The sequence below is a fragment of the Cebus imitator genome, unplaced genomic scaffold, assembly GCF_001604975.1.
Source record: "Cebus imitator isolate Cc_AM_T3 unplaced genomic scaffold, Cebus_imitator-1.0 Scaffold69, whole genome shotgun sequence".
Taxonomy (NCBI): domain Eukaryota; kingdom Metazoa; phylum Chordata; class Mammalia; order Primates; family Cebidae; genus Cebus; species Cebus imitator.
Window position 1 is genome coordinate 3844684 of NW_016107384.1, and position 21336 is coordinate 3866019.

The window sequence follows — 21336 nt, forward strand, 5'->3', positions numbered from 1 at the left end:
GGAATTGCCTGTGGAGGTTCATGGTGGTCTCTCAAATAATGGTTCCATCTAGAATCACATCATCATCACCATCAATACCACCATCATTACCTCAGCTAATAGGTTTACAGTATGTATGTGCCAAATACTGTTGCAAGCATTTAATATATAGAAACCCCTCCTGTAATCCCAGCACTTTAGAAGGCCAAGGTGGGCAGATCACCTGAGGTCAGGAGTTTGAGACCAGCCTGACCAACATGGAGAAACCCATCTCTACTAAAAATACAAAAATTAGCTGGGTGTGGTGGTGCATGCCTGTAATCCCAGCTACTCGGGAGGCTGAGGCAGAATTGCTTGAACCTGGGAGGCAGAGGTTGCTGTGAGCCGCGATCACACCATTGCACTCTAGCCCAGTCAAAAAGAGCAAAACTCGGTTTCAAAAAAAAAAAAAAAAGAAACCCATTAATTCCCCAAATGATAAATACATTGTTATACCAAAAGTCAATGACCTTTTTTCAATTTTTGCTAAAATTTTCTAACTTGATAAGCAAATTTTACATTGGATAGAATATGCTGAACACAGGTTTACAAATCATTTCTTATTTCTCTCTAGAGACATCCCTTTTTATAGGCCTTTGAACTTTTACTTCACCACTTAGCTCTTAGCTTTCTTTTCTGCTCTGCTTTTCACAGACAAACTAAGTTTTTATTCTTCTCAAGAGTTACAATATATTGATGACCAGACTGGAAAAACCAAGTTGCCCTGAAAAGTTCTTGTAGATAGTCAGCTGGGCTATGCTCTGACTAAAGTAATTTGTTCCCAACCAGTACAAGCAATTCAAATCCATGCTTCAGCAAAATGACAAGTTAATACCCGTCAGGACTTTGCAACCACATATAAGAAGTGACATCAAAGATGATAAATCTAAATGTTATTATATATCATCCCTGAAATTAGAAGGCAGCATGACAGGTACTTTATATAATAAAAATTGTTGTAAAATTTAGGAATAAAGGTTTAACACAGCTACTATTAAATTTCCTTTCTATGTTATCTTGATGCATCAAATGTGTTCTTTTATATGTGTTATTTACATATTTCATCAAACTTGAAATTAACCCATTATAAGAAAAATTAACACTGCAAATTTGCCTCAAGCTCCCTTAAAATGAAATGATTATAAAATTGGAAGCTGAATTGTATGTCTGAGTAAAAACATGCCCATAAATAGTATAACCTATAAATGCAGAAAGTAGCAAATAACTCTCAATTATCACAGAAAATTTAACCTCAGTTTCAAGGCATCAACAGAAGGTGTAGTATTTTATGGAGTTTTGATAAATTTTAGGCAAATTCTGACTCATTATTTCATGATCTCATCATTTAATATACATATTACAATGTTTTCAGAACAGTGTCTGAATGTGTGTGATAAGCCAAATGTCCCTAACTTCAGTATTAGCTATTTGGCTTAAAGGACTCAATTTTCATAATAGACAAACCACTTAGGACAAACCACTCAGTGTAAAACAATGGCTCTTGAAGTTAGAAGGGTCACCACAAAGACTCCACAGTGCTGGGCTGTGTTTAACTTGTCATTTCCACTGTCAGAATGACAAAACTGATTTGATCAAAAATAGTCTCCAAAGAAGGCCAGTGTACTTTGGGAACACACCAACCTGGTCCAACCACGGTGAACTTAGAATTCTGAGAGCATGGCATCAGGCTCCCTTGGGGGAGAGTGGTGGAATGTGCACCTCAGTCTACCTAACCAAAACCTAAATTGTTTTTTAGTTAAAAATATGTATTCCAAGAACCCTAATAATTGGAGTAGCATTTGAAAATAATAGCTTCAACAAATATAATTTTTAAAGACTTCTTGCCATTGAGAAATGCTGTTCTATGGGTATGAAATAAAATGCAAGGCTTTCTCCCACTGAAATCTGAGAGGCACAGAACTTGTTTTAACTATTCGTATGTCTATGTTGGCTTCACAGATAAAGATCAACTCAATGGCATTTTAGAAAATTAATTGTGTCTAATCCCCAGTGTCTTAGTCGACATTTCCTTTATTAATAGAAGAGGATACACATGGCTGTGGGTGACCTCTTACTGGGTTTGCTATGACTGTTGCAGCAGCCTGCAAAGTACAGCTGCTCTGTGAAGTACACCAGAATGCTCCAAGGGGGAAAATGCTTCATCAGGCTTCTCCTTAGCTTTCTGGATCTTAACCATCAAAGTTTCTTAAGCATTTGCAGACTTGTTTTCAAAAATCTCAATATATAAGTAACAAAAATAGACAACAAAACAGTGATTTCTAAATTGTCTTCCAAAAACTACATCTAATATTTTGTTAATGTACAACTTTCATACAAAAGTATAACTGGTAATTTTTTGTAAAATATTTATCCCTCCCCCTACTTACCACTCTGAAATTGTCATAAGTCATCCAGTAATAAACAAACAAATAAATAATGAGTAGGCCTGCATTTATTTCCTTAATCTTTCCTAGTGCCTTCCTTTCTTCTTTTCTTTACTTTTTATTTTCTTTTTCTGAGGTAGCATTGAGGTTTCAGACCACTGCAATAATGCAAGTCACGAGAATTTTTTGGTTTCCCAGTGCATATAAAAGTTATGTTCACACTGTTAAGTCTATTAATAGTAGCCTATATATTCCATAAAGTGTGAAATAGCATTATGTCTAAAAATAATGTACAGATCTTAATTTAAAAAACACTTTATTGCTAAAAAATGCTAACAATCATCTGAGCCTTCAGCAAATTGTAATCTTTTTGCTGGTAGAGGGTCTTGCATCCACACTGCTGAAGGCAAGACCCTGACTGATCAGAGATGACCTTGCTGAAGACTGGGGCAGCTGTGGCAGTTTCTTAAAAATAAGACAACAGGCTGGGCATGGTGGCTCACATCTGTAATCCCAGCACTTTTGGAGGGTGAGGCAGGTGGATCACGAGGTCAAGAGATCAAAACCATCCTGGCCAACATGGTGAAACACAGTCTCTACTAAAAACACAAACAGCTGGATGTGGTGGTGTGAGTCTGTAATCCCTGCCACTCGGGAGGCTGAGGCAGGAGAATCTCTGGAACTCGGGAGGTGGAGGTTGCAGTGAGCAAAGATCGTGCCATTGCACTCCAGCCTGGGCGACAGAGTGAGACAGAACGAGACTCTGTCTCAAAAAATAAATAAATAAATAAAATAAAAAATAAGACAATTACTTTTGCCTCGTCAGTGAACTATTCCTTTCATGAAAGATTTTTCTATAGCATGTGATGCTATTTGAGACCATTTTCCCCAGAGTAGAACTTCTTTCAAAATTGGAGTCAATCCACTTAAACCCTGCAATGCTGTGTCAACGAAGTTTATGAAATGTTCTCAATCCTTTGTTGTCATCTCAACAATGTTCAGTGTCTTTTCCAGGGGCAGATTCCATCTCAAGAAACTTTCTTTGCTCATCCATAAGAATCAACTTACCATCCATTCAGGTTTTATCCTGAGACTGAAGCAATTCAGCCTCCACTTCTGATTCTCATTCTCTTTCTATTTCTACCAAAAATGCTCTTGAACCCTTCAAAGTCTTCTATGAAAATTGGAATTAATTTCTTCTAAACTCCTATCAATGTTGATATTTTGACCTCCTCCCTTGAATTATAAATGCTCTTAATGGCATTCAGAATGATAAATCCTTTCTAGGTTTTCAACTTATTTTGCCCTGATCTATCAGAAGAATCACTATGGAAGCTATAGCCTTACAAGATATAATTCTTTCATAATAAGACTTGAAAGTTGAAATTACTCCTCAATCTATGGGCTGCAGAATGAACGCTGTGTTGGCAGGCATGAAAACAATATGAATTGCTTTATACATCTCCATCAGGGCTCTTGAGTGACCAGATACATTGTCAATGAGCAATAATATTTTGAATGAAATCTGTTTTTCTAAGCAGTAGGTCTTCACTGTGGGCTTAAGATATTCAGTAAACCATGTTGTAAACAGGTATATGATCATCCAGGTTTTGTTGTTCCATTTATAGAGAACAGCATATTTGGCATAATTCTTAAGTGCCTTAGGATTCTCAAACTAATCAATGAGCATTGGCTTCAACTTAAAGTCACCAGTTGCATTAGCTCCTAAAAAGATAGTCAGCTTGTCCTTGAAACTTGGAAGCCAGGCAATGACTTCTCCTCTCTAGCTATGAAAGTCCCAGATGGCATCTTCTTCCAATCTTAATAAATCAAACCCAATAATTAAAAAAAAAAGGCTGTTTCATCTACATTAAAAATCTATTGTTTAGTGTAGCCACCTTCATTAACGATCTTAGCTACAACTTGTGGATTACTTGCTGTAGCTTCTGCATTAGCACTTCCTGCTTCACTGTGCACTTTTCTGTCAAAAAAACAGATTCTTTCCTCAAACCTCATGAACCAATCTCTGCTATCTTCGAACTTTTTTTCTGCAGCATAGAATTGAAAATAATTAGGGCCTTGCTCTGGATTAGCTTTTGGTTTAAGGGAAGGTCATGGCTGGTTTGATTTTCTATCCAGACTACTAAAACTTTCTCTGTATCATCAATAAAGCTGTTACATTTTCTTATCATTTGTGTGTCCACTGGAAGAGTACTTTGTATATACTCACTTCAATAACTTTTCCTTTGTATTCACAACTTGGCTAACCGTTAATGCAAGAGACCCAGCTTTCGGCCTGTCTTAGCTTTTGACCTACCTTCCTCACTAATCCTAATCATTTCTAGCTTTTGATTTACCGTGGCAGATCTGTGGATCTTCCTTTCATTTGAACACTTAGATGTCACTGTAGGGTTACTAATTGGCTTAATTTTAATATTGTTTTGTCTCATGGAATAGGGAGTCCAAGAAGAGGGAGAGAGACAGAGAAATAGTCAGTGGAGCAGTCAGAACACACGCAACATTTATCAATTAAGTTTGCTGTTTTGTGTGTACATGATTCATCGTGCCCAAAACCAAATACAATAGCAACATCAAAGATTACTGATCACAGATCATCATAACAGATATAATAATAATGATGAAAACATTTGAAATAGTGTGAGAATTGCCAAAATGTGACACAGAGATTCAAAGTGAGCACATGCTGTTGGAAAAATGGTGCCAACAGACTTGCTCAACAGAGGGGGGCCACAATCCTTCATTAATAAAAAATGCAGTATCTGCAAAGTGCAATAATAAAATGACGTATGCCTCCTTCTTAATTTTTTTGCTTCTTCATTTCTAGAAGCATTTTTATTTATTTTTTCATATAATACCAATAGACAAAAAAACTCAGAATGGCTAATAAACAAATGAAAAGATATTCAACAATATGCATCAAGGAAAGGGAAAGTCAAATAACACTAAAATAACATTTCCCCCTTTTGGATGGGAAAATATAAAATAAAATTGAAGGAATCCAGTACTGAGGTAATTGGTACTCTAATACATGGTTAATGGTGCAAACCCTTTTATGTATGTAAATTTTCATCCAGCAATTCCACTTTTTGGAATCTGTCTTACAGAAGTACTTGTAAAATTATGCAATTATATACATGATAATGATATGTATGGAAATTGATTAAATTATGGTAGAGCTATATGATCATCCAACTTAAAAAATTAAGTAAATTTGTATTACAAATATGAAAGCATGCCCATGGCAGTTTTTAATAAAAACGAACAAATCATAAAATAATGCTTATAGTATAATCTTTTCTTTAAACATACATACTCCTTGTCAAATTAATTTAGCTGCCTACATGAAAATCTCTATGTACAGACAAATGTCTCAAATTTAATACCTCCAAAATTGAGCTACTGATTTTTTCCCCAACACTGTCACCTATCTCACAAATTGGCACCTCTCCCCATTCACCTGCTCAATGAATAAACAAGTGAATTGAGGTGATGGATCTGTTAATTATCTTGATTATGTGAATCATTTCACAATGCATACATACATCAAAGCACTACATTGTATACCATATATATATACAATTTTTATTTGTCAGTTGCACCACAACAAAGCTAGTGTTGGAGAAAGAAATCAGGAACATCTCCTCTTTCATATTCCCCATCTCTAATCCAATCCTAAACATGTTGCAAATGTGTTTACTCTTCACTATCTACATTGTCATTACCCTTGTCTAAGTCTTCACCACATTTTACCTATTACAATAATCTCCTATTTGATTTCTTGTCTTTTCTTGCAAATGTCTCATCCATTTTTATGTCTGTTTTTAAAACGTAATTTGGAGCACATCCCTCCATGCACTGTAACTGTGTGGTCTCCCTCTGCACTTAGAGAAAATCTACACTCCTTGGCTTATACCACCCACACAATTTCAACACAAATGACTTCTCTGACTAATGACATTATTTTTATAACAGCAATAATAATATTGCCAAATATTATTATTTTCTTGCTTAGGAAAAGAAAGAACGATTAAAAAATACTCTGAATATAGTTGAAAGTTATTTCGTGCCCCATCCTCTGCGATAGCATCCTTGTGGTTTCCCTGAGAGTCTTGCCCCTCTAATCTATTCTCCACACAGCATCAACAAAGGTCATCTTACATCAATAATATAATTATGACATTTTTTTGCTTAGGAAACTTCAATGGTCAATGCCAGCCTGACCTAGCCCCTGCCCACCAGCTCTGCAGCCTCATCTCATGCCATTGGTTCCTTGATTACTGTACTTCAGCTATGTGGCCTCTTCTCAATTGCTCAGACACACCAATCTCTTTCTTATCTTGGAGTTTTGTACGTACTTCTCTGCCTGAAATACTTTGCCCTCTAGGCTTTATATGGCTGGCTCTTTCTTATATTTTTGGTCTCGTTTTAAAAGCCACTTTTTCAGAGAGGCCTTCATTGACCAGTTTTTCTCTCTTTGCACCTATTCATTTCCTTGATATCACTTATCACAATAGTTTACTTGTTTGTCCTCTGTCTTCTCAATATTCTGGAAGTTCTGTGCAACACAGCAATAATAAAGGCATTGGTACTGGGAGCTATGGGGCATGCCTGAGGAGTTAGAAAGACCTTTTAGAATACAGGTATTGATCGACTTATGACCTATGCAACTTACAACCATTCGACTTTAGGACCACAATCGCTAGCCATGACTGCTCCGCGTCTGGCAGCGCAAACGTTGCCCAGCTGGGCGTACGACAGTGCAGACCAGCTTCCGGCAGCACTACCATCTCCGCGTGCACCATTTCAACTGTTATCCCAGACTCGGTACAGCAATTTGTGTTTTATGTCTTGGATATTTTTCATCAAACCCCTCCCAATAAACTTCTTATACATTTTGAAGCAACAGACCCAAATATCGAACGATTTGCAAGGATTGAACGGATGGCGCGTGATGTGTTTTGTCCGTATGGTGAAATTTATGAAGAAAAAAAGAAACATACAATTCAGACAAAGCTCACCATGTTTATGAAAAAACCAACTCCGGTAGCCCCAACTGCTGCCTCAGGTGACGACATCAACGATCCGCAGCCAAGCACCAGCGGCCAATAAAACGTTTCGTACATGTTTATATATTTTGATATGTTTTGCAACTGGGAAAATGTTTCCTATGGCATTTTTACACCTGTATTTTGTATTTTTGTATGCACCTGTATTTTGTAATTTTGTATGTTTTGCAAATATTAAACCAGTTGTACTGATAATGCAGTGTTTTACTTAAACTTGACAAATGTAAAAATAAGAAACAAAATGGTGTAGAGATGATACAAATGGCATAAAATGAACAAAGAAAATTATGATACATAACAATGAATGAAAATTATGATAAAATATGACTTAAAGATTTTTATAACATCATTTCACAGTACTGTACGTATAGCCTACTCAACTTATGACCAAATCGTGTTACGACCGGTCTGTCGGAACCAATCGTGGTCGTAAGTCGAGCATTAGCTGTATAGCATTAAGTCCTGAATTTAAGAAAGTGTGTTAGGAGGGGAAGTGACGAAGGTCATTCCAGGTCAAGGAGATAAGTGTTAGAGCTGAAAAAAAAAAAATTGTGTAAGATGATGATGTCAAGGTCCAGAAGACTCTCAGAGGTATTTGGGGCCTAAGAAGGAAGAGAATAAGGGCCCACTGAGGCTAGAAAGGGACATTGGGGCTGGAAAGACAGGTAAGACCAGATGGTGAAGGACTAAGGAGGCTTTTCTTGTCCTTGAACACTGGGAAGCCACAGCAAGTTTTTTTTTTTTTTTTTTTTTTTTTTTTAAGAGTGAAACTAAAGATGTATGATACAGATAGAATAAAAGGAGGAAAGACAGAGATAACCTTCTAAAAGACAAATCTGCAGTTCTAACTCTCCTCACTAATAAAATAGAGTCAAAAACATGAGAAAGAAAATAAGTATAATTTTTATTTAAAGTTGAATATATAAGAAAATAAGACATGTAAACATTTAGTACAAATTCAAATACATTCTAAAGTTAAACTTTTATAAGTAATGTAGTTTTGGGGATGCCAGCTAATCCACCAAAGAAACCAGTGCTAACACTGTATTAAATAAAACTCAGAGTAGTTAATCGGAATAAGGGCAGAGTTATTTGCCCTAAAAAATAAAAGAAAAAAATGTTTGAGGATTATAATCCATGTATCACTCTGGTAAACTGTACATAGTAAGGTTGCTGGATTTATAGAAAAACAAACAATAACATTTTAAGACACTAGTACATAAACAAGTCATTAAACAGAAAAACTTGATGACTTGCAAAATTCTGAAACTAAGTATTTCCAATTCAGAGATTCACCTAATCATCTCAAAAAAAAATCATAATAAATACTAAAAAGTCATTTTTTTTCAAATCACAGAGTTTGGGTATGATCTGATTTGACCCCAAATTCCACTGGACATTCTGTTACAAAGTAATCAGAAATACACAATGTATTTGTTCAATTTGTTTGTACTATGTAGAATTGATTTTTTTCTTTAATACTAAAATTTGGTCCATCTGTTGGGAAAACAGAAAATGTTCTAAATATATACAAAGACTGGAAATGCTCCATTCCACTGACTGTATCCTGTGGTATATGCATTTTCATCAGCATGTTTGTCTTGCAGACAAAATGAATATCAGATGGTGGTTTTGAAAAAGGGCAGACCTAACATGAGGTGATTAGTTTCAAAAACAGATTTTTATTCTTGATAAATTATTACCAAATACAATCATCTGTTGATTGAGGATATAAAACAGATTGGTCATAGTACAACCCACAGGTTAAATGAAAAACGGAAATAATAAGTTTATTTAACATGGTCTTGCATTAGTTTCCCAGCAGTGCAAATCTAAGGCAAATAATTAGATTTCCAATTTAAAGGTATACATTTGTTAAGCCAGACGTTTCCTGAGGTCATCTATTTCTCTGTTGGCTAGTCTCACTGCACTGGCAATATACTTGGGACATTTTCACTTCAAACTCTGTATTCCTACACCTTGTATATTACACTGTTCAAAGGCAGTGTTATAGTTTCATTCAGGGAAAATGCATAGAGGGCAAAGGGCTGATTGTGATGGCTCCTGGATGCAAATAGGGTTCCACTACATTGTCATATAGATCTAAAGATAACTCACGATTTAAAAAAATAAAATCCTAGGGCTGGTGGGAGTGGGGAGTGGGCAGAACTTACCAAGAGACCACTGCCAAACCAAACGAACGACAACCTCTTACACCAAGTAAACAGCACAACAAATACAGCACATTTAACTTCTTAAACATCCACTTTCCTTTTTCCCAGGACAACCTCTTCATTTTATGATGAAAAATAAAAAGTTAAGAGACAACTGCTCTGATCAAGAGTATATTCTATTTTATGAAACATAGTCCCCTACCCTCCTCTTCCCCTCCTCTATTTCTTTAGTCACTTACAACTCTGCTATGTAATGTCTCTCCAGGGAGCAAAGAATCCCATTACAGATGACTCCTCTGTGCAGACTTCAGCTCTGTAAATCAACAGGCTGAGCTCTCTAACAGATTTTAAATCCCTGCTTGAGTTAGGTTGGGACAACTTGTAAATTGGTCTGAAAGTTGGGGGCAGGGGAGGAAGGAGAGTGTGGTATCAGAATAAGTTTCAGAAAAAGAGCTTATAACACAATTTGTGTTTTTCTTCTCTTCCCCAGTAACTATTGTGCATTGATGTAGAACAGGGAGTTCCAGAAATACCAGGGAGTGATAAAAATATATACAAAGAAGATTCTCGCCCTAGGAGAATATTCCCAGGTGATTCTAACAAGCCCAACAAAGGGTATCAGAAACATAAACTGTACTTAATGCCTCCTTGGAGATAAGATATTTAAATGGTCTAGAGCACCTTGAAAAAATAAAGTTGTATGATAAAGGTATACCAGGGCATTATTTATAAAATAAGCCTCTGAGAATTAGTCACCTCACACCGATTTTTTTTCCTATGAGGATTCATATGCCTTTATTACTCAAAAAATGAAGTCCTCTACAAATCCATTGAAGAGGTACATGAAAGTTGAGAGACTGCCATTACTTTTTGCATAATACATCTTGTATAACTAAGATGTAAAGCAAAACTAATTATATAAAAACTTATTTTGTAATAAAAATTTTATACAAATTATACCAATACTGATCACATTAGGAAACAGACTTTCATATTTCCATGATTAATAATCCAACATAATGTGGTTTTCAATGTCCCACATTAAAAAAAGAAAACACTATATTCAAGTTGAACTGTTACTGAAATATAACAGTAATGAGAATAGGGACAGAGACAGCAACTCAGTCTCTCCAACTCAACTGTTTCTAAAAGTCAATTCCATATAAGATCATCACTTGGGTTTAATGAACTACTCTTTTATTGTTATTATCAATGTATGAGATCTCTCTCTTAACATCCTGTTAGCAAAGTTCTTCCCAATCATCATCCTAATATGAGGTCTCATCAATTCAGTACTAGATCACCACATTTCATTTTGTCTACACATTTTGCTTTGAGTTTTTCCCAGCTCTTCAGCCTATGCACAGATTAATCCTCCTAAAATATTACTCTCATCATAAATTAATGAAGGCTGAAATGTAAAATATTTGCATTTACTCAGTTCTGTGGTCTCAGGGAACAACGTTTGACTATGCCCAAATGTTCTAAAAACTAACACTGTTGTTGGTAAAGGAGTGAGAGAATGAATGGATTAGGATAAATCATTTTTACCACACAATCTACTACGAGCAGGCACATTGAACTGTGACTCAACATTTCCCTTTTAGTATAAAAATAGCATATAACTATTTAACTGAAGGAGATTTCAGAAGATAACCTAAGAAAACTCTTGATGCAGGCATGACTGTCAATTTCAGATAATTTCCTATAGGGTCCATTGCCTTCTGCAGGCCACCAACACAACTCTCAAATTTTGCCTCTGATTACTGTGATTACCAACAGGCTGAACACATCTCCAGCACAGCTTTGCTCCTCTGGCCATAAGCTGAGTAATATTCTATAACCATCTTTGCTGTTATTTGTTTTCTGGAAAGAATCTCGCTGTCAATCTTTACTCCAAAAGTGTTCCCAAAGTCAGTCTTTTCCCTACTATAGATTATTAGGCAGGGACTCTGCTGCCAGGAAACTTCAGACTAAACTTTTTAAAATGCAAGAAAAAGCCTTAGGGCACAATTGGGCACCCATTTGCTGCCTTAAGAATGGTGTGTTTGTTTGAAATTGGTGCTCCATTGCTAAAGTTCAAGAGGGGCTTAAAAAAAAATCAGTGTTTGAAAGATTCAATTTCCTTGTACTTTTGGTCAAGAGTTCATAGCTACTTTTGTTAGAAAGTGCATTAACATACCTTAGCAGAAGCAAAAAAATTAAGACAAGTGGATTCCTTTTCTCCATCTATTGATTCATCAATAATTTTATTCTAATACCATCTTTGTCTTTGTATCCAAGAGCCTCAATTCCCTACTTATTTACCATTTACAATCTCATGCAAATAATAAATACTGAATTCCAAAACACCCTTCCAAATGCTCTTTGCTCCTACTTAGGCTTGCTTCAAATAATACTTCCTTGACTTCTGATCAACAATTCTCTTATATGCTCACAGAACACTGTCTCCCCACCACCATCTGCCTCTCCCCTGCACCAAGAATGTAGCAGTTACCACTTTCTATTATGGTGGTTGCATAAGTTTGTTTCCAGCTTGGCCTATGAGCTCCCGAGAGACAAAGGACCATGTTTTATTCACCTATGAATTTCAAACTGTAGCATAGTATTTAACATATATTAGGTTTTCCATAAATTGATTTCCTGAATTACATTGGACTGACAAATTGCAATTCAGGACATGTTAATTATCGGCTAAGGCCAGGCCTCCACAGAGGACAGCAGTGAAATGAAGTAATTATCCAGATCACTGAGGCCCAAAAAAAAATGTGCTAATTTGGGCAAAATAAGTAAGCAAAATTTTGCCTAACTGAACTAATCTATCATTTCATTGCAATGCAAAGCTTTCCTACTGGAAATTTGACCTCTGTGAGGAAGTCCTATTCTCTTCTTTCACTGTGTTATAACTGAGCCACCTGTTTAATACTAATGCTAAACATACTGTACATCTCTTACACACAGGACAAAAATAGCACCCTAATTCCTGTCAACTGTCTAATGGGAGTGTCATTGGTTTCAAATAGGAACCAATGATGGAAGGCAGTATGTTGACGGTTCTATGAAACACCTGATTGGACCCACATTTTAAAGAGCAAACCCCACTAACAAAGTGAGTCACCAGAATATTCTTTATATACTAAAGTCAGCAGGTTGCAAAACTAAATTCAGCTTTTAGCACGTGCTTTCTCCACATGAAGTCTGCATAGTCCTACATGCAAAAAGCAAGGTAGGTATCTCAATACATTTACCCTTTGGGAGGAAGATAAATCCTTACTGGATTTTAATGATTATTACAGGGAAAATATAATATTGCTTTTAAAAAAAGAGAAAAACAGACCAACAGTGTTATTATTTACAGTGAACATATTTGTTGGCATTTTTTTCTTTTCTGGCTCCCTTGTACTTGGCCTTATCAGGAAAAACAAACTACCCAAACAACAAAGCAACAGATTAGAAATTTAAATAATTGGCTTTTAATCCTTTATCACCCTGTGACTCCATAATTAATTTCCTTATTTATACATATCTAGCTTCAGAAGTGGAGAAAAAAGGTTTTTACCGTTTCCTGACAAAGCGCAGCATTTAGAAAATACTTTCCATTTGTCAATTTAAATCTTTCAATTTACAAATAACTATTTAGTTGCAAATAACTAAAAAAGATACACTGAATACATAAGATTCAAAATTAACATGTCTAAAATTTTTTATTCTGTATAGGCTTCAAAGAAGGGAACAAGTATCTTTTTAAAAAAATAGAGACAGGCAAGCAAAATATTTAATGACAGCTTACAATCAGACAGAGTTAGAGCTACCCTCCTGTAGCCAGAATAAAGAAGTAGGAAAGAATGTGAAAATTAGAGAAATCCAAGTTTGAGTCTGAGCTTTGCCAGTTATGAAATTTGTGACACTGAGCAAGTCACTGAAACGTTCTTATGTTCTTAATCTCACTTTGCTAATTTCTTTTTTTTTGTTGAGACAGAGTTTTGCTCTTGTTGATGAGGCTGGAGTGTAATGGTGCAGTCTCGGCTCATGGCAGCCTCTGCCTCCTGGGTTCAAGGGATTTTCCTGCCTCAGCCTCCCCAGCAGCTGAGATTACAGGCATGCACCACCACAGCTGGCTAATTTTGTATTTTTAGTAGAGACAGAGTTTCTCCATGTTGGTCAGGCTGGTCTCGAACTCCCGACCTCAGGTGATCTGCCCACCTCGCCCTCCCCGAGTGCTGGGATAACAGGAGTGAGCCACCTTACCCAGCCACTTTGCTCATTTCTAAAATAGAAACAATAGCTCCACCTTTTTCTAATTCCTAGGGTTGTTTTGAGAAGAACATGAGCTAACATAAATGAAAGTACTCTGGGAACTATAGGGTAATACACAATGCAAAGATATTGTTATCTTGGCATATGGCTATTGATGGTAATGACAGCAGCAATGGTCTGATGTTTGCCATCAGGTGTGTCACTAATGCTCTGCTGTTAATAAATGCGATTATCATAATTGCAAATTAATTTGTGTTCAGATTCAGTTACCTGCAAGGCTGAAATGTCTGTTTTGACACCAAGTGAACAACTTATATCAATTTAAATAGAAAATATAAACAAACACAGATACTACAAAGCTGTGCCAGAAAAAGACTTTAGTGCACATTCCTTCAAATTAAGAGTTCTTTTCTCATCTGACTTCCTACTTGTGTAGGACAAATTTGTTATCAAATGTCAATCATATTTTATTAAATTGACTGTGAAATGGGTGAACTTCAGAAATAGATATTTTTCAGTAATGGGATTCCTTGAGCTTCTTGCTAGAGGTGCAATTTAGCAACGCCTATTCAGGAGTTATTTTTTATTCTTAAAAAAAAAGAAAAGTAAGATAAAGTGATTAGTGCATAAATTCAAATTGGTGTAGATATAACCAGGTGGTAAATTTCAGAACCTATAGGAAAGGGAGAAAGCCCTAGGCCAGGCGTGCACTTTACCATTTGAGTCAGAAGCTAACCCAGGTATAATCCATTATGTTTTATGTAACAGGAAAGCACCCAGAAGATACTAGTCATCTTCCTGAAGACTAGACTTTCTAAATAAAGAAGCAACATTCAACTAGCTTTCCCTTTTGTGAACTGCAAACATAGAAGATGCAGTTTTAGCTTCAAGCCATAGCTCTTTGTAAGATTCTGTCACACCACCAAAAATAATTTTTGTTTTTCTACATATCATTAATTCTCAATTATGTTCAATAGGACTCTTTTCCCACACTATTATAAGTTGACTAGACAAGGTAGAGACATCACCATAGTTCTGTGGGTTTTCTAAAAATGATTATTCTCCAATAAAGTTATTTATGGAGACTCTTGGCCAAGCTGGTAATTTCCCAAATGTCTTTCTTAGCGGCAAAAAAGCCTTCCAAGTTAGCTTGTTATTAAAAAATGGGTGCAAAAAGGAGCTCCTTATCCCCACCAACTTTAAATTCCACAAAATTTTGCATGTAAATAATGAGATTAGATCATCCACGTAACTTATGCCCCAACCAAACCCGTGTCCAAAGTAAACTATTTTGTGAAACATTGTGGTATTACATGAAGGAAAAAAAACCAAAGTGTCCCATACTCAAATAAGTTTGGAAAACACTTATGAATTAAACTACATTAAACGTGTCTCTTCTGCTGAATTTATCAGAGCTGCAAAATGCTATTATGTATTGCAATAGTCTAAAAAAGTGTTTACAAAATTTATTTGACCATGAAACTCTTATTCAGGGAACTCTAAAATCATGAAAGAGATACAGTTAAGAAGTGCTGGTCTATGATATGGCAAAAATACGTCAAAAGAGTTTGTTATTTAAATAATAGTTGTCTTGTGTATGACTAATTCCACTTATGCCAATCCATGTGGCCACAGAAAACCTACTGTCTTGCCAGGCTCCATTTATTTAAAGACTACACACAGACTGCTTTGAGAGGAGAAAATGGTGCTAACAATTCCAAGAATTTTTTTCCCCCATGTAACAGCAATCTTAGGAAATTGTTTAAGCTACCTACTCTATGAAGTCATAAGATCCCAATATTGTCTCACCTTATTTTCATTTGGGGGGAGCAGGGACAATGCATTTGTGGAATTACAAGAGCCAGGTTACAAACAACAAAATACTGGTGCAATCTCATTTCTACAAATTCTAGGAGAACTGGATTCACAATTTAAATGAGAACATACTATAGCATGTCAGAGACTTCCAGGGATAATGACTTGATAGCTAATACATCTGTATCTAGCTACTCTGTAAATCATATTTGAACTCAAATTTCCTATCTCTGTGTCTCTGATACCCATCCATTTCCCCGGTTTCCAAGATGGCTGAGTGATGATACAGCTGATGACAACTGTTAGATGACTGTTTCTGCTACTGTAGAAACTCAAATCAGGCATTGACCCCAGAAGACTATTCTTACATTCAGAATACTGATGATGAGCTTTGAGGTTTTTGTTTTTGTATTTTTTAAGGGCAGTGTGAAGGACCTAGATTTTATCTCTTCGCAGAAGCTCCTCTTTTCCCTGAGCTGAAGTGGAGGCTCCCACAAAACTACAGTAGCTCCAGAGTGTGCTCAGCGGCTGTGGCAGCTCAACCATGCAATTTTATAGCAGGCAGCAAACAAGGCAGAGAATTCAGGGTTAAAAACTCAAGTGAAGTTTTGTCTTCTACAGTAATGAAAGCTGACTAAAAGAGTAAATCAAATGGATCTCCTAACAAAATGAAAACAGCTGTTTGGCCTGGCTTGGTCTCTGATTTAGGTTAAGTAATTATTGCTCTAGAGTGGTTCAAGGTTGTTCTGTATTAGTGAAATAAGATATCACATGAAAATCATCCAACTTTTTAATTTACTGTAGCATCAGAAATTCCACTGTATAAAAACTAGAAACGTAATCTTCTAAAAACTTTACCTATAAACCTTTTCAAATACCAATTGATTCAATCTTCCAAGCATAATTATATGATACACAATTACATTATAGTAATAATCTTTAGTATCTATACTAAGAAAATATTTTAATATTTTATCTTTAAAATGATAAGATTTTTCAAATTTTACTGAGGTGATATATCCGAATTCCTAAATAACTGTAAATATCATTTTTGTAGGGAGACCTGTTTATAAACAGCAAACAATGAAAAGCTACTTTCTGAGCCCCCAAAGAAGCCTATCTTTATAGTGACAATTTTTTAAAAATTCAACTTTATTATATGAATAGTGGTTGAGAAGAAAAATAATTATTATGAAAAAGCACAGCAAAGCAATAGTATTGGGGAAGAGGTTTTTGTACTTAACACTAGTCAGGATAAAATTATTCATGTCACTTCAAATTCTACTTATTTGCTTTTCATTCTTCTATCACCATCATTAGTGTCACTTCTCTCTTATTTAAGCACTTTATTTCTGCTTCGGCTTGCCTATTACAACAAAGCGCAAATCAACGGCAAGTTGGTGATGGTATGTTTTTATTGATGTTCCAGTAATTATTTTTAAATAATATAAAAATTAAAAATATTATCTGATGCAAGACATTGAATTCCTGAAGAAAACAAAGACTGGAAGTTTTGGTCACCTTCTCTGGCTGTTAACCACATTACATCCCTTGATGGATGCTTCAATGGACGAATAAAAAATAACATTAAAGTGTTTAGAACAACAACATATATTTAAATTACAGGATAATGTTTCTTCAATAGTGACATCTTTAGAATATTTTAAGGCACTTGGGTACATTCAACTTGGTTCCCAACAAAAGAGCGAGGCAGAGAGAGAACATTACATCAGAAAATTAATATTTTGAAGAAAATTACTTGAGTGGTTTAAAGCCCAAGGAAAAGTCTCAGATGTTCTTGGTATAGCTATTATTGTTGCACACAAAACATGACATATTTACCTTTCCAGAGGGATACAGTTTGTAGGTTTCCTAAGTCTAAATAGCATTTCTCACTAGTCCTTGCCAATTATTCTAACTAGTACTTGCCAGCACATCAGAATAACAGAAACAACAGAGTTAAATGTTTATTTCTCCAAAATGTTTCCACATTATGATCTTTCTTTGGGGTCAATGTTCCTTAAATAGGTGGCTATATCAGAAATTGTCTTGTGGAACTAGATCAACAGTGCACAATTTGCCTAAGGATTAGAGAGGAACTCAATGACAAGCAATACTTAAAAGGAAGGTTTAATTTTTTCCTTTCAGACAGTTAATGTAAATTCTACTAACTGAGATCTTCAAAAATGATAGGGCACATGAAGCCAGTCTACATTCTTAGCAGTCTGCAATCCGAGGAGGGTTAAAGAGGAATGGTCCTACCCTTTTGCACAGTCCAGATTTTTTTTTTCAAGAAATATAAAGCCCGCTGTTGCTACTGCATAAGTCTTTGTGAATAGGCAAATGTAATTAACTCAATTTTATAAAGAAAGCTCAGCATATTCAGGGCCACTTAAATAGTGCATCTTTAATTTCTGAGTCAAAATATAAGGTCAAACTCTACTCAGTTTTCAGTAGCCATGTTTCTACCAGTAGTGTCAGCACAGTACTTACAGACAGAATCCCTCTGCTGAAAGGAGCAGCTCCCTCCCTGGAAGTCATTTACCTTACTCTGAAATACAGTTGACCTTTCTGCAACATGGGGAATAGGGACACGAACACACCCACACAGATGAAAACTGGCATATAGCTTTTGACTCCCCTAAAATTTAACTACTAATAACCTACAATTTTTTTTTTTTTTTTTGAGACAGATCCTCACTCTGTCACCCAGGCTGGAGTGCAATGGCATAATCTTGGCTCATTGCAACCTCTGCCTTCTGCGTTCCAGTGATTCTTCCGCTTTAGCCTCCAAAGTAGCTGGGATTACAAGCATGCACCACCACATCTGGCTAATTTTTTTTAGTAGAGACGAGATTTCACCATGTTGGCCACGCCAGTCTCAAACTCTTGACCTCCAGTGATCTGCCTGCCTTGGCCTCCCAAAGTTCTGGGATTACAGGCGTGAGCCACCACGCCTGGCCTAACAGCCTACTCTTGACTGGAAACCTTACCAGTAACATGAACAGTTGACTAACATGTATTTTGTAAATGTATTATATAAAGAAAATGTTTTTAGGAAAAGCATAAGAAAGAGAATATATTTACTTTTCATTAAGCGGAAGTAGACCATCATAAAGATCTTTATCCTCATCATCTTTATGTTGAATAGGCTGAGGAGGAAGGGAAAGAGGAGTGGTCTTGCTGTCTCAGGAGTGATGGGAGGAAGAAGAAAATCCACACAGAAGTAGAACTGTGCAATGGAAACCCATGTCGTTCGTGGGCCAACTGTACTTCTTTTGAGTCCCCCTGATCTTTCCCTAGCTCAGTTACTCATGATATTCCTCCATCTGGGATATAACCCCTTGAAAAATCCTTTAGTTGCCACATCTTCATGAGTTCCAGCTCGGGAATAAATGTTTTCTGAATCTACACTGAAAAAGTGCTGCATCGTGTACATACTTTCCATTTTTTCTGGATTAGTCTCCTAAGATATCATATGCCTTGTTAGTTTCTTCCATCTTTTTGACAGAATTCCCGAGACAAATCTAGTAAAATCTAAGAAATGAGCATCAATGATTAAATTTTTGGTTTAAAAGATTACGTTTGTGACCTAGTGTTCAGCTTCAGAAAGAACACGCTATAAAAACTTAGAGCCTCATATTATTAGTGTATATTCATTGGTAAGTGTTCCTGAAATCACAGAAACCCCTAGTTGATCTGTATATATGAATACATGTTACAGTCCTGGATTTTCTGAGTTTAGCCAAGGGTCTCTAAATCTAGCAGTTCAATTGGCACCAGGTGGTACAAGGAATCAATCCTCCCAAGGATGCTTTTCTACGTTTGTTTCTTTATCATTTACTTTTACCCTGAGATTGCATAGGAAATGGGAATTTCCAAAGATTGACATTTCAAGGGGTATGAAATTTCCAGAGATTAGCAATCTTTAAGCCACTCCTTTGCCTTCTATCCCGTTTTCCTCAGGACTCTAAAACAGAACAATTTCCAACAACCCACAGCCTTTCAAGGCAGCAAGCGCATCTGCACATGCTTACTAAAGAATGGCCTGACACTGGACAGAGACAAGATGAGATAATAGGGTATCCTAAGAAATATTTACTTAAAAGTTGAACACTGTTCAACTATCAGTGTTCAATCAATCACACAGTTTATACCCTTGCAGTCAACGATTTCAAAGCATGTGTTGCATTCATTTCTCCTTTTCCTCTTAAATCCTTCATGAATTTTTTTTTTTAAATCTTTGGCTCAGAGCAACAAAGTAAATCTTCAAGTTATTTTCTTAAATATTATTTTCATGTTAGTTTTTAAATTTTAGAATATAAAATGTGGCTTATCATACAAACATCTATGATAAAACTTCAGTAGAAGATATTGCAAAACTCTTTAGGGAAATACTTGTCCCACACTAACTTACAGGTTAATTTTTATCACAGATATTTCTTCACTTGATGTTGGTAGAGGTGTGAGATAATTTCTCAACTTCCATATCCTATGAATATTGGTAACCATATCAAAAGCTATGGCCTTCATTAGATTAAATTCAGCCTATCAGAATCTTTTGTAGTAAAATATTAATTCCTACTTTCAAATTAGGATTCTTTAATTGGAAAAGACCTTAGCAACTATCTTTCCACAGTCATCATTTTACATATGAGGCTATTGAGGCCCTAAAAGATGAAAGGACTCACTCAAGGTCATGCAGCTGGATGGGGATGAGCCCAGGCTCATTACTTCTTCTTTGGGAAGTAATGGTAAAACCACAACATTTTAAAAGAGATTTAATGTCACGTGTTATGTAGAAAAGACAAAGATTGGCTCCTTAAAGAATTTCCAGCTCCTAAAATAAAACATTTCGGTCCTCTCCTCTTTAGCACTTCTAAAGCAATACCAAACTCAGTCACAGCGCTTGCTCATTTCCATTCAACATTCCTATTTCTTTCATTGTAGACCTTCCCCATCATTTTTCCCATATAGCTGTCTGCATGTTATATTTGAAGAAATTAAAGTACTACAGAAAATATTACATCTAAATCACAAGCACTATTTTAATGTGATAAGATATTTAAACAAAGCTTTCTAAGTTCCTATAATAAGTGCTTAGGCCATAATTAAAAATGAATCCACAGGAGGCTGAGGCATGAGAATTGCTTGAACCCAGGAGGCAGAGGTTGCAGTAAGCCAAGATCACACCACTGCACTCCAGCCTGGGCAACAGAGCAAGACTCTGCCAAAAAAAAAAAAAAAAAAAATCCACTCACTGCTTTAAAATACTTCAGAAAACAAAAAATGATGGGAGAACAGATGAAACAAGATGGGAAAACTTGTAACTGTAATTACAATTTAATTATAATTATTATAAAATTATAATTGGCAGTGGCTATTTGGAGTTTACTATACTATTCTATTCAGGAAAATTTATCATTTTCCTAATAAAATGTTTATTTAAGTTACCAATCCATGTACTGCCCTTTGGGAGAAAAACAGTTCCCAAGTTTCAATGTACACCAGCAGATTGTTTCGGTGAAGATAAACAAAAGGAAATTTCAACTAGAGTTTTCCATCTTTTAAAAAGAATTATTATTAAAAAAGAACACATCA

At 35.8% G+C, this 21336-nt stretch overlaps 1 protein-coding gene across 5 annotated transcripts in view; it reads right to left on the reverse strand.

Moving 5' to 3' along the window:
* SLC25A21 (solute carrier family 25 member 21) overlaps nt 1-21336 on the reverse strand; it is a 512809-nt gene that overhangs the window by 335824 nt on the left and 155649 nt on the right. Inside the window, exon 1 of one of the 5 annotated variants that reach the window (XM_037739373.1) lies at nt 12161-12568. The exons of 3 other annotated variants lie outside the window; for them this stretch is intronic. In XM_037739373.1, coding sequence (XP_037595301.1) covers nt 12161-12233 — 73 coding nt within the window. In that variant the 5' untranslated portion in view covers nt 12234-12568. Of the gene's footprint in view, nt 1-12160; nt 12569-21336 lie in introns of those variants that run through there. One more of the 5 variants, XM_017530844.2, reaches the window with a different exon arrangement.